This window comes from Candoia aspera, chromosome 10 (assembly GCF_035149785.1).
Source record: "Candoia aspera isolate rCanAsp1 chromosome 10, rCanAsp1.hap2, whole genome shotgun sequence".
Taxonomy (NCBI): Eukaryota; Metazoa; Chordata; class Lepidosauria; order Squamata; family Boidae; genus Candoia; species Candoia aspera.
Window position 1 is genome coordinate 17765461 of NC_086162.1, and position 16484 is coordinate 17781944.

The 16484-nt window shown below is 42.8% G+C and overlaps 1 protein-coding gene across 1 annotated transcript; it reads left to right on the top strand.

Annotated features, from left to right (window-relative positions):
• The first annotated feature begins 3862 nt into the window (after positions 1 to 3862).
• Positions 3863 to 15996, top strand: LOC134503505 (sushi, nidogen and EGF-like domain-containing protein 1). Its single transcript, XM_063312306.1, has 5 exons — positions 3863 to 3866; positions 6469 to 6599; positions 7936 to 8217; positions 9641 to 9778; positions 15820 to 15996. The coding sequence occupies exons 1-5, from the start codon at positions 3863 to 3865 to the stop codon at positions 15994 to 15996; spliced, it is 732 nt and encodes a 243-aa protein (XP_063168376.1).
• The last annotated feature ends 488 nt before the right edge of the window (positions 15997 to 16484 follow it).

Here is a 16484-nt window from a genome sequence, read left to right on the forward strand (position 1 = left end):
CCCCATAAAAGCCTGGTGAAACTGACCCAAGATCTGTGTCACAGGTTCTTTTTTTCAAACCACACCCAGTTGGATTGACCCAGACTCAAGAGAAGCACAAAAACACTTTATATCTCCCTAAAAGGGTTGGGGAGATGTTTTATTTTGTAAAAACAAACGTATAAAAGTGATATGTGAGTGCCTCCTATATTCTGTTCTACTGCTATCTCTATACCAGCCTTTCTTAATCTTTTGACCCTGGAGGAACACTTGAAATATTTCCCAGGCCTCGGGGAACCCCTGCACATCCAGGCTCAAATATAGGCCAGAAGCTACAAAAGTATTATATTCGTTTCATGGGTGGGCCTGGATATAGGCATGAACAGTGTTCTTAAACTGAAAATAAAGAATGAAATTTACCTCTTTAATGTGAAGTTGCCTAAATTTGAAATAATTTTTAAAATAAATCATGATCTCCCAGGGAACCCCTAGGGACCTCTCACGGAACCTGAGGGTGCCACGGAACCCTGGTGGAGAAATGCTGCTCTATACTATTACCTAGGATAATTGCTATTACAATATACTAGTACTCTTCAATTACTATTACTATGACAATATTTATACTATACTATTACTATTCGATCTACTATATTCTATACTATTACTATTCAGTTACTATTACCTATTACTCTAATTCCTATTACTCTGTTTCAATTACCTATATACTATGCTTTATGCTATCACTAGTATGCCTCAACGTTTCTTCCTTCAGCCTGTTCTGCCTTAGATCCCAACTCGCTGAGATTTCTTCTTTTTCCATTAATGACCAGCATGTAGAGCTCTTGAACCTTCTTTGCATTATGCTTTGTCTTGCTGGGCCTTTCTATGTCTTTTCTTCTCTCTTGGACCATCCACTCCTTCTGAAGGAAAAACACCTTCTTTCGTTTGGCCTCTGTACTCAATTTGCTGGTGGCTGCAGAGCTCCAAAACACACATCTATTCTTCTCTCACACCTGTGTGAAGGTTGCAGCATTATCAACAACTCTGCTGTGCTGATGCTGGGGAACAGTCTCAAATGGGAGGGGAAGAAGGCAGCCCAGGGGCCTGCAATTTTGCCAAGCAGCCTGCTATTCCACATACTGAAATGGTTATTCCTGATTTTGTTCATGTTCCTTACCTCTTCTCTTGTATTTGTGTGAATTAAGATGAAATAACTTAGGAGATCTTATGGTGGTGTTCCTTAAGCCTGAAGCTTTCTGATATGAAGGCAAAATTGGTTTGGGGAAGGAACACTGGAGTAAGAGTGATTTCCTGGAATAGTTCTCTGTTTTCTTCCAATGAATAGGCCCAAGTGACACAAGCTGGTTTCACTTTGCCCACTGTTGATTCAGCCCCTTAGTCATGTTACAGAATGTTTGCCTGTTGGCAGCTACCAGAAATGGAATTAATTCCATTGCAAACTTTTCAATAGTATGGAAAGAAATCCGGTTGAGCCCAAACTTTATTGTGGGTTCCATTTGTAAGAATGAGAAAGAACTACTGCAGAAGTGAGAGAACCATGACCCTCTTGAGATGTTGCTCAACTACAGATCCCAGCTGCCCATAGAAAGTATTCTCCTAGACAAATGGTTGAGCCCCTTGCATGTATGAACCCCTAGAATTTAATTGGAAATACATTGATTCTCTTTACAAAATCTAAGGTATCAAAGAGAGTTCAACCATCCAGAAGGCCCCTTCTGTCTCCCCAGCTTTTTATATGTATGGCCACCACTATGGGAACCCAACCAGCTGGCCAATGATGAGGACTCTAGTTCTCCAGTGGAGAAGCTCTTGAACCATAAGGCAATAAGGGCAGTAGATAAGCCTTCTGGATGTTGTTGGATTACAACTCCCATCATCCTTTCTCAGCCTTTTACTCCCCTGTATTTATTTATTTTTTTCTTTTGATCACATTAAAATAAAGATTTGGGGGGCGCTGAGATCCACTGGTTCTGAGGGTATTCTTTTGGCTTTGCATAAAGCAGGGGTTCTTAAACCCACAGGGGATTGCGATCAACCTAGAGAGGGGATTCCATTTTTAAAAAACTTGATAAAGCGTGGATGGGCAAAGTAGGAGGGCTATCGGAACTCACTCGGAGTTGTGCTCCTTGCTTTGTCCATGCCAACCAACTGTGAGCTTGCCCAGACAAAGCAGGAACAAAGTTTGACAGTGCTCCTGCTATACCTGCTCATACAAAGCTAACAAAACTCATTCTGGGCTTTGGTCCTCATTTGATTTGCACAAACCTGCAGTGAACAGTTGTGATAGTACGAAGTTGGTGAACCCATTTTATCTATACATTAACTATTATTAATAATTGTTATTATATTCATGGGCAGAGGATTCAAATTCATTTCTCAGTTTAAAGGACCCAGCACCATCAAGTTTGTGATCCACTGGCATGAAGGAAACCTAGTACCCAACCTGTTCGTCATCAGAGGAGACATTAAAGCAAATATTTTACTATTGACTGATGTCGTGTCAACTGACAGAATGCCAAACAATCTCCCTTTTCATTTATAAAGGAAGCAGGCAAGTTTACTTTTCTTGCAAACAAATACAGGTGATTGATTTTAAGGTCAAAAAGACAGATGAAAAGGTTGAGTTGTTGAGTACTCAGCCCATAATAATGTCTTTGCATCACCACATTTGCAGATCAATAAACATTCTATATGGATCATATTTTGTAGTTGGAAGATCTGGGATCTCATGATTGCCTAATCACACTGCTTCATTCATGGATTCTTATGTAGGCTTGATCTCTCATTGTTCCCCTTGCTCTGTCTCTGCTCCTCTGTTTTTTCATTGCTTTCCCTCTTAAAGACAATAACCTAGAGGGCTTTAACTTGCTTCTCCCCCACACCTTCAGAATTGCTCACTTGGGGAGCCAGTGTCTAGAACTCCCTGAGGATTCCTCAAGGTCATTCAGTGGCACTGGATCTCCCCATCTGGCTCAGCTGTGGGCTTTCCCTTGCACAGGCCTGAATGTGAAGACTGGCATCTCAAGCAAGATCTCCTGAAAGGTCCCCACTAACTGTTCCACTAAGCAGTTATGAATCATTTCAGTGATCTCAAATTTAACTCCTGGAAGCCATGAAAAATTCCTTCATATTGTGCACAAGGTAACTTCCTTAAGATATGTGATTTCCCTCAGTCGGGAAACCATTTTTCAAGTCATGCTCACATCTTGATGATTTCATGTGCTGTTCATGTACTTATCTTGGCAACAGTATGGAAGTGGATAGTCTTTGCCCTCCTTTGTTTTATATATGTTTTTCCCACTTTACCCTGTAGTCCTGGGACTCTCTGGTGGCCTCCCATCCATGGATTAAATCAGGTCTGACCCTGCTTAGCATTTTGAGATTGACCAAGATAGTCCCCACTGAGATGCACTTTCTTCTGGCCTTCAGGGCCTGGCAACACCTGGATCAAGAGGATTGCTAAATTTGTTTTTCTGCATTTATTAGCTGTGAACATTTCTTCCTTTTTGCTCTGATTCAACCCAGGATGCTGCCCTGCCCATCAATTTATTTGCCCATCTGTCATGAGAAACAGTCAACACCAGAAGATGAGCAAATAAATACAACGGATCAAAATGTTCAAACAGTGGTTTTGTTTGGTTCAAGTTCCTTTTCCTTTATGACAAATGTTTGCCGCCTTTGTAAACCTAGGTGTGGCAGATGCATATATGTATCTGTGTGTTTGGATATATATATGCAACACACATTTGCTTTTTCTCACTGTGCAAGAAGGCATCGCAGATCACTGCAACAAACTTACAGACATTCATTTAACCAAAGAAGGAACAAGATGGAAACTCTTTACACTTTCCTTCTACTAGCAATGGGTAAGTGAAGATCTCAAAAATCAGGTATTTTTTCCTGCAAATGGCAGCTCAAGCCTAATTTTAATTTACCAAAAAGGAAATTAGATTTCAGATCAGTTTGGTGTGATAGTACTCAACTAAGCTATCTTCATAGAGATAAAAAGCATTTAAATATATTTATGTTAACACTTTAGTCTATCTACCAATTCATACAGCATAAGGCAGTTCATAATAGTATCATATGATATCAGGGCTAGATATTTAAAATGAGACCTTCTCAGTTTAAGCCTGAGAGCACCCAAGTGACCTTTTTACCTACAAGAAGAAGGGTAACAAATGTTAACTATATATGTAGTTAATAAAAATAAGAACATGTTTTTAATTGGACTAACCACCTTTATAAGTGAATGCAAGATGTTACATTATTTTTAAATTTTAGTACTATGAAGCACAATGGAATGGAAACAACATGTGTGACTATATGATCTGGCTGTTCATACAACATGCTCAGTCCAAGTTATAAAATACAGTGACCATCTTCACATAATATGCAATGTCCCAACAAATCATATGATGTCTTAACATGATGAGCTGGTTCCCATAGCATACAAAGATGAGCTGAATTCTTATCTTTGTACCACAGATTGGTACATACTGTACCACAAATTACTCAACTCCATTTTTGCCTAGCCTAACATGTCCTATGTATTTAATAAATAAGTAAATAAGTAAATTATTCTTAGTGCAAAGAAAGGGCAAATCAATCCTCTGTGGTATCCTTCTCCACCCTAGCATTTTCCAGATAGCTTGGAGAATTGCCAGCCATTTCTTGGCCATGCTGACTAGCAATTCTGGGAATGGTAAACTTAATATATCTGGAGGACGCCTGGTTGGAGAAGGAAGCTTGAAGGATGCTGGTTCAGGAAGGAGGTTGTAGCAGAGATCAGCACACAGTGGCTATGTAGGATGGGTGGACTTGATGGTTCTGCTTTCTGACCATGGGAACGTTGCAGAAAGTACTGCCATCAGCACATGTCCCATTCTCTTCAAGAAGATTATGTCCAAGAGGAACTCACATGTCAAAAATGTACAAGCTCATCTGAAAATTATTCACTTTCCCTGTTCTGAGTTCCCCTTTTGACACTGCACAGCAAATCTAGGAAAAAACTGCTGGTGCTTCTTAGAATCTCTAAATGTTAATCTATTTTTCTATCTTCTACCTTTGGATCAAATGACCCTCAAGGTGTCTTCACTTGCAGTCCTAAAACTAAAGCCCAGTTCCACACATCCCTGCTGGCTTCAGTCTCCTACTCAATGGGTACTTTGCATAGTAGTCCCAGAAAGATTCAGTAACTCTACTGTATCACACAGGGAGAGCAATGAAAATGATGATATCAGAAGCAGGACTAACCCTCTCAAGCTCATTCTCACTTTAATTAAAACCACTCAATAAAGAAGGCTCGCATGTGTGTGTGTATGTGTGTTTGTACATGTGAGTAAATGTAGTACAAATCTGATTGTGTTTTTATTTCTACTTTTTTAGGATCAGCATTGCCTTATCTGGCTGCAAGCCCGAAGGGTAAGATTTAGTTAAGTCCATCAATCTAACTAGGGAATATTCTAGGGCCAAAGGACAATGCTATGCCGAGGCAATAGCAAAGTGGAAATGGGAGAGGCTGATCCCAGGACAAGGGTCACACTTAGCTTCATCCAAAAATAATCCCCCACATTCCAGATCAACCTTGCCCCACCATGTCCTTCCATTGTTTGGACTACAGCTCCCAGACGTCTCAGCAACAGCCACGCTGTTAGGAGAATTCTATGAGTTGGAAGTTTACACATCCAGAGGACATTCATTCCAGTTGGGGAAGACAGCCTTACATCTTCCCTTCATGCATGCCCAGGCTTCTCTTCCTAGGCCTTGCTGTACTGTACGGCAGTCTCAAGACAGTTCTCACACCCATCGGAGTGCAAGTACAAGCGGCTTCATGATCATAGTCTCTGCTTTATCATGATGGGAGCAACTAACAAAACTCTAAAACTGGCCATCAATGCCATCAATACCAACTCAGATGAGATTGCAGTTGAATATTGGTAATCATTCTTTAAAATGCAAAACAAACATGTTTTGAAAATCACAGAATATTCGGTGCAAAGGTGTAAAATGTCAGATGCCTACCTCCTTTATGCTAATAAGAAATTTCTACTGACATTTATTGGTTATTCCCCAAATTAAACTATCCCACTGAGCACAGTTCCTGCCAAGAGTAATCATGAGTTAGCCAGTCATGAGCAAAATTCAGTTGCTAGATATTACCCAGTAGACCATCATTGATAAGGTCAGTTTGACTAATCAATAAATAAATACACACTCAGTAGACCATCAGTTGAGCAATCAGCTGGGGTTAGCAGTGGAAAATCTCAAAATCATATTTGGTTTTCTGAAGAACAGTATCCAACCCAAGTGGAGACAGGAAGGGAGATTAGAATGAGTAGCATCTGCCAAAACTGATCTTCCAGGATGGCTGCTTGTGGGGAGGGGACATCAAAGTCTGGATTAACACAAGGTCTGCTCTTTTCAGATAGATCTTTTGTAAACCTTGGATGTTTTCTCTTATTCTAGCATCGTTGCTATATCCTTATGGGAAAGACCAAGGGGACTCAGTAAACCCCAAAGCAGATGATGGGAATTCTCCAGAGATCTTCACCAAAATGCCATTCTCCTTCTATGGCAAGAAATACCACTCCTTTTTCGTATGTAGTATCTGCCAGAAATAAACCTCATATTTATTTATAAAAGCTAAGAAAGGGGCTACACAATGCATCTTGTCCACCCACCCCCCTCACTCTTGATATGCCTTAATGCTTAATTTCTTTATACCTATCTGGAGAAGCAAGATATATCATTTGGTGAGGTGGCTGGAGATGAGCAAACAAACTTCCCATGGCTTTCATTTCTAAAAAGGCTTCCTAGATGGGTAAGAGTAGCAACCTAAGCTTGCCCACTAATATGCCTTCATTAAAATGGATAAGTGGGATTTGAGCAACTTACAGTCATCTGAATACAATCAGGAATCCAATCATGAGTACACTAGGAACCAGGCATGGGGGAATTATGGGGCTCCTGATGTTGACCTCCAGGTCCCAACAGGTCCAACCAGGTTGTTGGGAATTATCATTTTGCAGCATCTTGAGACCCACATGTTCCTCTTCTCTGATGTTAACTTACAACAGTTTCATGATTTCCATTAAGGAACAGTGAGAACTGATGCAATCTGTTCCCCTCATTGGTTTCGCCATACGTGGGGGACACTGGCATTATGATCCTACACATAATTCCTCAGAAGTAAACCCCAGTGAATTGTTTCCTTATCATCTGCCACTATTGTCTTTTGTGGCCATTGTTTGGCATCCCCCACTTGATGTTTGGGGCCCTGGATTCTGCCATGAAATCCAGCTCTAGTTCCCTGTCACTTTTCTTGTGACTGATTCACATCGAATGCTAGTTTTGCAAACACTGCTAGGCATTCTCTCCTTTATGTGATTAAAAATTGGGGAGCAGGGGGACCAAGCAGGGACACCTTACTTCATCTAGTATGCCTCCTTCCCTACATTTGCATCCACCCAAGAGTTGGATGGCAAACGTCTGAAACAGGAGATGTCTTTGATGCATGAAGGCTAAATGTTGTGGGAGAGGTCTCAGGGAGAACCAAGCACTCATCAGATGAAGAATGTTGCCATTCAGCTCAGAGGGAGATGGTAAATGTCGGAGAGATGGAATGGAAGGAATTGTGTGAGGGACAGAATGCCAGGAGAATTCAGTGGCTGCGTTCATACAATACGCTTAACTAGGTCAGGTAAAAATATAGCTAACATGTTCACAGAACATGCAAAGCTTGATTAGTTAACTTTGGTTAGGGTGTGTGTGTCTGTGTGTGTGAGAGAGAGAGACTTAGAATGCTATGTAAACCCAGATTGCTTAGTTTATGTTTTAATGTATTTTAGGATTCTAGAAAATTGGCTAATCTGGGAACAATATTGAACATGTCAAATGAACACAGCCTGCCCACCTTCCTTTATATTTCTCCAGGTCAACAACAATGGGGTTGTCTCCTATGGAAATAATGTCTCCCAATACACACCTGATCCTTTCCCTCTGGGTGATGCAGTACCCTTTGTTGCCCCATATTGGGCTGATGTTGACAATAACATCGCTGGAGACATCTTCTGGAGACAGACTCAGGACCCAGTGCTGCTTAATCGGTTCACTGTAGAAATCAAAGTGTACTTCCCTGATATCCGTTTCCAGCCCATATGGATGTTTATTGCGACCTGGGATGGGGTAGCCTTCTTTGGATCGGCTACAGATAAGGTAGGTCTCACACAGACCTGCAGCCCACGGTGATCTAGAGCATCTCCCCCACTCCAGGGGCTGCTGCTTATTCACTGAGACTAAGTGTAGTGTAGAGGTGAAACTGCTGAACTATAATCAGGGTCTTCTCCCCCCTCAGTCACAGAAACTCACTGGATGACTTTGGGCCAGTCTTTCCCTCTCAGCCCAAGAGCCATGGGGGTAGAGGTGAAAGCTTTGGACTAGATGCAGTGAGACCCAGCTTCAAGTCCATCCCACAGAAGCTCCCTGGATGATTTTGGGCCGGTCCTCCTCTCTCCACCCTAATTACCTTACAGACTCAGAATTCCCATAAGGAAAAAGGCAGGATACAAATTTAAGGAGAGCACAATAGAAATCTAATGAAAAAAAAACCTAACAAATAAAATATACAACTGGCAGGAGGAATGGTCAGATCATTGATACTGTATGTAGCTTTTCCTACTAAAAAAACAGCCTTTGAGATTTGGGGAATGTGCTGGGAATGAAAGAAAAATGGGAGAAGTGAACACCTTTGATTTTTTTAAACTCTACCCATAAGTTGAGTCCTTCACCCCTTCCACTTGTTCTTCTTTTATCCAATTTTAAAACTATTAATTTTAATTGAATGGAGAAGATTAATTAAGAGAACACTAACTATCCAATGGAAGTTGATGTTTTCTGAAGTTTTCTGAAGCTCATAAAAAAAGGAGAAACAGCAGCATAGAATATGAATTGAGGAGGATAACCAAGGCTCACTTTTTCTATCCATCCACTTAAATAAGGTTGCATTAACTGGGCAAACACTAACTAAGATTAATTAAGAGAACACTAATTTAATTAACTCTTAATTAACTCTTAAATCTGAAAAGTGGTAGTAGCAGGGAAGGCAGCTACACAATGTCAACAAAAGCTTTGCTTCCCAGGTTACTGAACGTGTACCCATGGTTTAAATGGTCCTAAGACTTGAGAGGTGGGCTGTTGCTGTGAGGACGACCCACATTTTTATCAGGAATGGAAAGGAAACACTCTAATAACATTGAGGCCCAGAGAGCACCAAGGACTCCACAGTTCAACCCTGAGCTACAAATATTCGCTTCAATTTTCTCTAATCCTCAAAATGCAATGTTCCTTGCTGCCACTAGAAGGCTTCTCTATCAACCTACAAAAAAGGTGTAGCCAACCTTGGCTGATCTACAAAGCTAAGTAGTGTTAGTCCTGCTCAGTACATGGAGGAGGAAGCTGGACTATATGCCAAAAGAAAGGAATGCCATGGCCCTTTTTATCACAACAGGAAACTGCAGGGATATGTTCAGGGAAGTCACTAAGACTCAAATTCAACTCCAAGGTGACTTGACTTCAGAGACGACTTTGCTCAGCAAGAGATAGCAATGCCTTAAAAGACCATCTTTCCTTTTTGCGGCAGGTCAACACCTTCCAGGCTGTCTTGGCCACCGATGGAGAAATAGCCTTTATCATGCTGAACTATGCTGATATACAGTGGACCACTGGAATAGCAAGCGATGGAGACCCCACGACAGGACTTGGAGGAATCCCGGCTCAGGTACGTACCTCTGGGACAGTCTGAAGGCACAGCAAGAAATGGAGGGATAATTTTGCCCAGTTAAAGCAACCTTATTTAAGAATAATCAAAGTGGATGGATAGAAAAAGTGAGCCATGGTTATCCTCCTCAATTCATACTTTACACTGCTGTTTCTTTTTTTATGAGCCTCAGAAAACTTCAGAAAACATCAACTTCCATTGGATGGTTTTGTTGTTGTTTATTCGTTTAGTCGCTTCCGACTCTTCGTGACTTCATGGACCAGCCCACGCCAGAGCTTCCTGTCGGTCGTCAACACCCCCAGCTCCCCCAGGGACGGGTCCGTCACCTCTAGAATATCATCCATCCACCTTGCCCTTGGTCGGCCCCTCTTCCTTTTGCCTTCCACTCTCCCTAGCATCAGCATCTTCTCCAGGGTGTCCTGTCTTCTCATTATGTGGCCAAAGTATTTCAGTTTTGCCTTTAATATCATTCCCTCAAGTGAGCAGTCTGGCTTTATTTCCTGGAGGATGGACTGGTTTGATCTTCTGGCAGTCCAAGGCACTCTCAGAATTTTCCTCCAACACCACAGTTCAAAAGCATCCATCTTCCTTCTCTCAGCCTTCCTTATGGTCCAGCTCTCGCAGCCATACGTTACTACGGGGAACACCATTGCTTTAACTATGCGGACCTTTGTTGTCAGTGTGATGTCTCTGCTCTTAACTATTTTATCGAGATTTGCCATTGCTCTTCTCCCAAGGATTAAGCGTCTTCTGATTTCCTGACTGCAGTCAGCATCTGCAGTTATCTTCACACCTAGAAATACAAAGTCTTTCACTGCTTCTACATTTTCTCCCTCTATTTGCCAGTTATCAATCAAACTGGTTGCCATAATCTTGGTTTTTTTGAGGTTTAGCTGCAAGCCAGCGTTTGCACTTTCTTCTTTCACCTTCATCATAAGGCTCCTCAGTTCCTCTTCGCTTTCAGCCGTCAAAGTGGTATCATCTGCATATCTGAGATTGTTAATGTTTCTTCCAGCGATTTTAACTCCAGCCTTGGATTCCTCAAGCCCAGCACGTCGCATGATGTGTTCTGTGTACAAGTTGAATAGGTAGGGTGAGTGTATACAGCCCTGCCATACTCCTTTCCCAATCTTTAACCAGTCCGTTGTTCCGTGGTCTGTTCTTACTGTTGCTACTTGGTCGTTATACAGATTCTTCAGGAGGCATACAAGATGACTTGGTATCCCCATACCACTAAGAACTTGCCACAATTTGTTGTGGTCCACACAGTCAAAGGCTTTAGAATAGTCAATAAAACAGAAATAGATGTTTTTCTGAAACTCCCTGGCTTTTTCCATTATCCAGCAGATATTGGCAATTTGGTCCCTAGTTCCTCTGCCTTTTCTAAACCCAGCTTGTACATCTGGCAATTCTCACTCCATGAATTGCTGAAGTCTACCTTGCAGGATCTTGAGCATTACCTTACTGGCATGTGAAATGAGCGCCACTGTTCAATAGTTTGAACATTCTTTAGTGTTTCCCTTTTTTGGTATGGGGATATAAGTTGATTTTTTCCAATCGGATGGCCAATCTTGTGTTTTCCAAATTTGCTGGCATATAGCATGCATTACCTTGACAGCATCATCTTGAAAGATTTTGAACAGTTCAGCTGGGATGCCGTTGTCTCCTGCTGCCTTGTTATTAGCAATGCTTCTTAAGGCCCAGTCAACCTCACTCTTCAGGATGTCTGGCTCTAGCTCACTGACCACACCGTCAAAGCTATCCCCGATATTGTTATCCTTCCTATACAGGTCTTCTGTATATTCTTGCCACCTTTTCTTGATCTCTGCTTCTTCTGTTAGGTCCTTGCCATCTTTGTTTTTGATCATACCCATTTTTGCCTGGAATTTACCTCTGATGTTTCTAATTTTCTGGAAGAGGTCTCTTGTCCTTCCTATTCTATTGTCTTCTTCCACTTCGACGCATTGCTTGTTTAAAAATAATTCCTTATCTATTCTGGCTAACCTCTGGAATTTTGCATTTAATTGGGCATATCTCCCCCTATCACCGTTGCCTTTTGCTTTCCTTCATTCTTGGGCTACTTCTAGTGTCTCAGCAGACAGCCATTTTGCCTTCTTGGTTTTCTCTTTCTTTGGGATGTATTTCGTTGCCGCCTCCTGAACAATGCTGCCAACTTCTGTCCAGAGTTCTTCCGGGACCCTATCTACTAAGTCCAGTCCCTTAAATCGATTCTTAACCTCCACTGCATATTCCTTAGGAATATTAGTGAGCTCATATCTAGCTGATCTGTGGGTCTTCCCTAATCTCTTGAGTCTGATCCTAAATTGTGCAAGAAGAAGTTCGTGATCGGAACTACAGTCAGCTCCAGGTCTTGTTTTTACCGACTGTATAGATGTCTGCCACCTTTGGCTGCAAAGGATGTAGTCAATCTGATTTCGGTGTTGTCCATCTGGGGAAGTCCATGTATAAAGCCGTCTCTTAGGTTGTTGGAAGAGAGTGTTTGTTATACAGAGTGAATTGTCTTGGCAAAATTCTATCAGCCTATGTCCTGCTTCGTTTTGTTCTCCCAGGCCATGCTTACCTGTAATTCCAGGTGTCATTTGACTGCCCACCTTAGCATTCCCAGTCTCCTGTGATGAAAATAACATCTCTTTTAGGCGTGTCATCCAGTAGGTGCTGCAGATCCTCATAGAACTGCTCTACTTCAGCTTCTTCAGCATCTGTGGTTGGGGCGTATATTTGGATCACTGTGATGTTAGATGGCTTGCCCTGAATTTGAACTGAGATCATTCTGTCGTTTTTTGGATTGTATCCAAGCACTGCTTTCGCCACTTTACGATTAATTATGAAGGCTACTCCATTTCTTCTGTGGTCCTCTTGTCCACAGTAGTAGATCTGGTGGTCATTTGATGTGAAGTGGCCCATTCCAGTCCATTTCAGTTCACTGACGCCCACAATGTCTATCTTTAATCTTGACATCTCACCAATAACCACATCCAATTTGCCCTGGCTCATAGATCTTACATTCCAGGTTCCAATGGTGTGTTGATCCTTAGAACATCGGATTCGCCGTTCACCACCAGCACCGTCAGCCGCTAGCCATCCTTTCGGCTTTGAGCTAGCTGTGTCATCACGTCTGGGGCTAGTTGAACTCATCCTCTGTTCCTCCCCAGTAGCGTTTTGACCATCTTCCGACCTGGGGGCCTCATCTTCCGATGGTATACCGACATATCTCTGGTTGTACTGATCCATTTAGTTTTCACGGCAAGAATACTGGGGTGGGTTGCCATTACCTTCCCCAGGGATCGCATTTAGTCTGAGCTCTCTGTCATGACCTTCCCGTCTTGGGTGGCCCTTCACGGTTTAGCTCATGGCATCATTGAGGTGCTCAAGCTCCAGCACCACTACAAGGTAACGTCCTTTCTGAAGATTGGATGGTTAGTGTACTCTTAATTGTTTATCAACACCAACAATGACCAAAAACAAGTGTATTAGGAAGGAATACTATGGTATAGCTGCACAGTGTCTTTTGAAGGATACCGTTGGAATCAGTTCATCGGCATTGTCAATTGAATTTTTTTTTTTTGGCAGGGGGTTAAGTTTCACTGGATTTTGCCTAAATATTTATAGGAAGGATGTCTACAGCTCTGGAGGGGCAGGGAGGGGGTAAAGAGAAAAAAATAGGTTTTCCAGGAACACACACCAATAGAGCATTCGAGCTATTACTGAATCAATTTTCTGCACGTGTATTCGTTGCCAAAGTTTCCAGAAGATGATTTGCCATTACTTTCGGACAGCCTGGCTGTTTCTCATAAACCGTTTATTTGCAACCGTTGTTTAAGCTTCCTGTCCTTTCCCCAAGGAGGTCTAGCTGGCATATCTTCTCTGCCACTCCATTTCCTCTGTCATATATCCAATCTGAACATGTAGTGCATGTGCAGGCATGAGTCATATGTGTGCAAATACTCCTCTCACATTCCCAGTACAAGAGTGGGTGAAAAGAAGGATATGCCATGAGGGGCAGGGAGGACAAGCTTTGAACTTAGATTCCCCAAAAGAGCTTTCCACACATGAATTGCACACTCCTACTTACAAGTATCAGAAGAGGCCCAAAACAAATGAGATGCAGATGAGGATGAGGATGATTGATAGTAACACAACCCTCCACTGCAGATGTGGAAAACCTATTCTTCCTCCCTCCCTTCTTTCTTTCTTTCTTTCTTTCTTTCTTTCTTTCTTTCTTTCTTTCTTTCTTTCTTTTTTCTATCCCGCCTTTTTTTTATAACTCAAGGTGGCAAACATACCAAATACTCCTTCCTCCTGCTATTGGGATCAGGTGTGTATTCGGAGACATTATGAAAAGAAGAATATGCCATGAGGGGCAGGGGGGACAAGATTTGAACTTACATTCCCCAAAAGAGCTTTGCACACATGAATTGCACACTCCTACCTACAAGTATCAGAAGAGGCCCAGAACAAATGAGATGCGGATGAGGATGATGGAAGGTAATGTTGCAGAGTGCTTGAAAGTGTTTGGCCCAAGAGATCAGAAAAAACACACCAGGCATTTATATAAAAATAAATGTATTTAAAGAAAGCATAAAGCATAAAGCTTCCATATCCAGAGCCCTGGATAGGCACAAAAGCTTACATAAACGTGTTTTAGAAGTTCATGCGCATGTGCTCTGAGCAGAACGAGCTGCTGAACTGGTCTGGAAGAGAGGCTGCAAAACAGAAACTGAAACTTTCTGGTAGCAAGTCCAGGCAAGTTCCTCCAGGCTTTTCCTTATATGATCATCCTTTGCACACCCCAACCTGAGGACAATTAAGTCTGACCTTCTGACTCTGCCAAACACTTAAGAAATGATTTGTTACCATGGTAACTTAATTCCTCTGCAGCCAAGTTTCCTGGCAGAAAACAACATATACTAACTAGTAATACAACCCTCCACTGCAGATGGGTTCTAGATTTGGAAGGGCCATAAGATGTCATCTGATCCAACCCCTGCTCAGTGTAGGTCTCCTGAGGCACTTTGGAGAGATGGCTATCCAGCCTCTGTTTGAGGACCTGCAGTGAAGGGAACATACTGTAGGACTTCCTGAAGCCACCTGTTCTACCGGTTGGCAATTCTTAGTGTCAGGAAGATATTCCTCCTCATATGCAACCTGGATCTACTTCCCTATAGCTTCAACCCATTGGTTCTGATCCTGCCCTTCTGGACAACTGAGTTTCAAGCCATGCCCTCCTTATATGGCAGCCTTTTAGACATCTGAACCACTACAGATCTCCTCTCAGTCCTTTCTTCTCGGGCTAAACCTAGTCAGGGCCTGTAACTGTTCTCATAGGACTTGGTTTCCAATCCATTTCATGATATTGGTAGCTCTCCAAATGAACTTGCTTCAGGTAGTCCTCGACTTACGACCATTCATTTAACGATGGTTCAAAGTTACGACAGCTTTAGGAAAAATGCTTTACGACCTGCACTTGCACTTACGACCATTGTACCACCCCCACGGTGATGGGATTGCATTTTGGGCACTTGGCGACTAGCTCCCGTTTACGACTGTTTGCAGTGTCCTGTGGTCACGTGATAGCAATTTGTGACCTTTTTTGCCAATTTCTGCAAAGCACATCCATTCAGAAAGCTGGATTCACTTAACAACCATCGTAAAAATGGTCGTAAAATCGGGTCCGGTCACGTGGTGAGTCAACTTGCGACCGCAACACCTTACAATGGAAATTCCGGTCCCAACTGTGGTTGTAAGTGGAGGACTATCTGCACTGAATCTCTTCAGATTACGGTGCCCGGAAGTGGACCCAGTCTCTCAGAAGGAGCCTAACCAAGGCAGAGCAGAGTGGGGCAATTCCTTCCTGTGATGTAGACTCTATGCTCCTGTTAAGACATCCCAAAAGTGTGCTGCCCTTTCGAGAAGCCGCATTATACTGTGGATACATGGGCATGGAATCCAGCGAGAAGGCCTGTTAGGGCTTTAATGAGAAAGGCTGTCATCCTTTTCCCTCCTCTCTGCCTCTTCACCAGGCTGGCTTTGACTGCGGGGACAAAACCAATTACTACAACATCCCCGGTTCCCGGACTCCCGAGATTATCAATATTGGGGACACTACCAATGTGGGTGAACCAGGTCGCTGGGTGTTTCAGGTGGACCAGTTGTTTACTGGAGCTCCCACAGCGAAAAGCGATTGCTTGGCTAAATAAGTGAGGACCAGCCCATCTCTGCCCATCGCTTGGAGAGATACGCAAGCAAGTACTCGACCCACAGCACCTGCCCTTGTCCCTTTTCATCAGGTGAATCCACTTCCAAGGCAGACAATCCACTCCTACCTGCCAGCGCGAGGCAGGTTGGGCAGCACCTGCGATCGCAGCCAAATCCTCCTGCCGCCCCCTTCAGGCATGGAGTTTTCTGGAGCTGCAGTCGACTGTAGATTTAGCAATAAATGATTGTGCTCACACTCCTTGTGTGTCCGCTGATTAGGGCAGGCAAGAAGCGCATGATTGTTGTGCGTGTGAATGGGTCAGCCTGGGCACACAGGAGGTGTGTCTGGCCATGCCACGCTTTTTAGGGGAGTGATCAGCCTTCACGCCCTGTGAAGTTGGTTTCCTTCACAGGAGATGGGTGCAGATGTAATATCTCAGTGGGTGGAAAACAACAGGAGATGGCCATTCATACAAATATCGCCACGCGC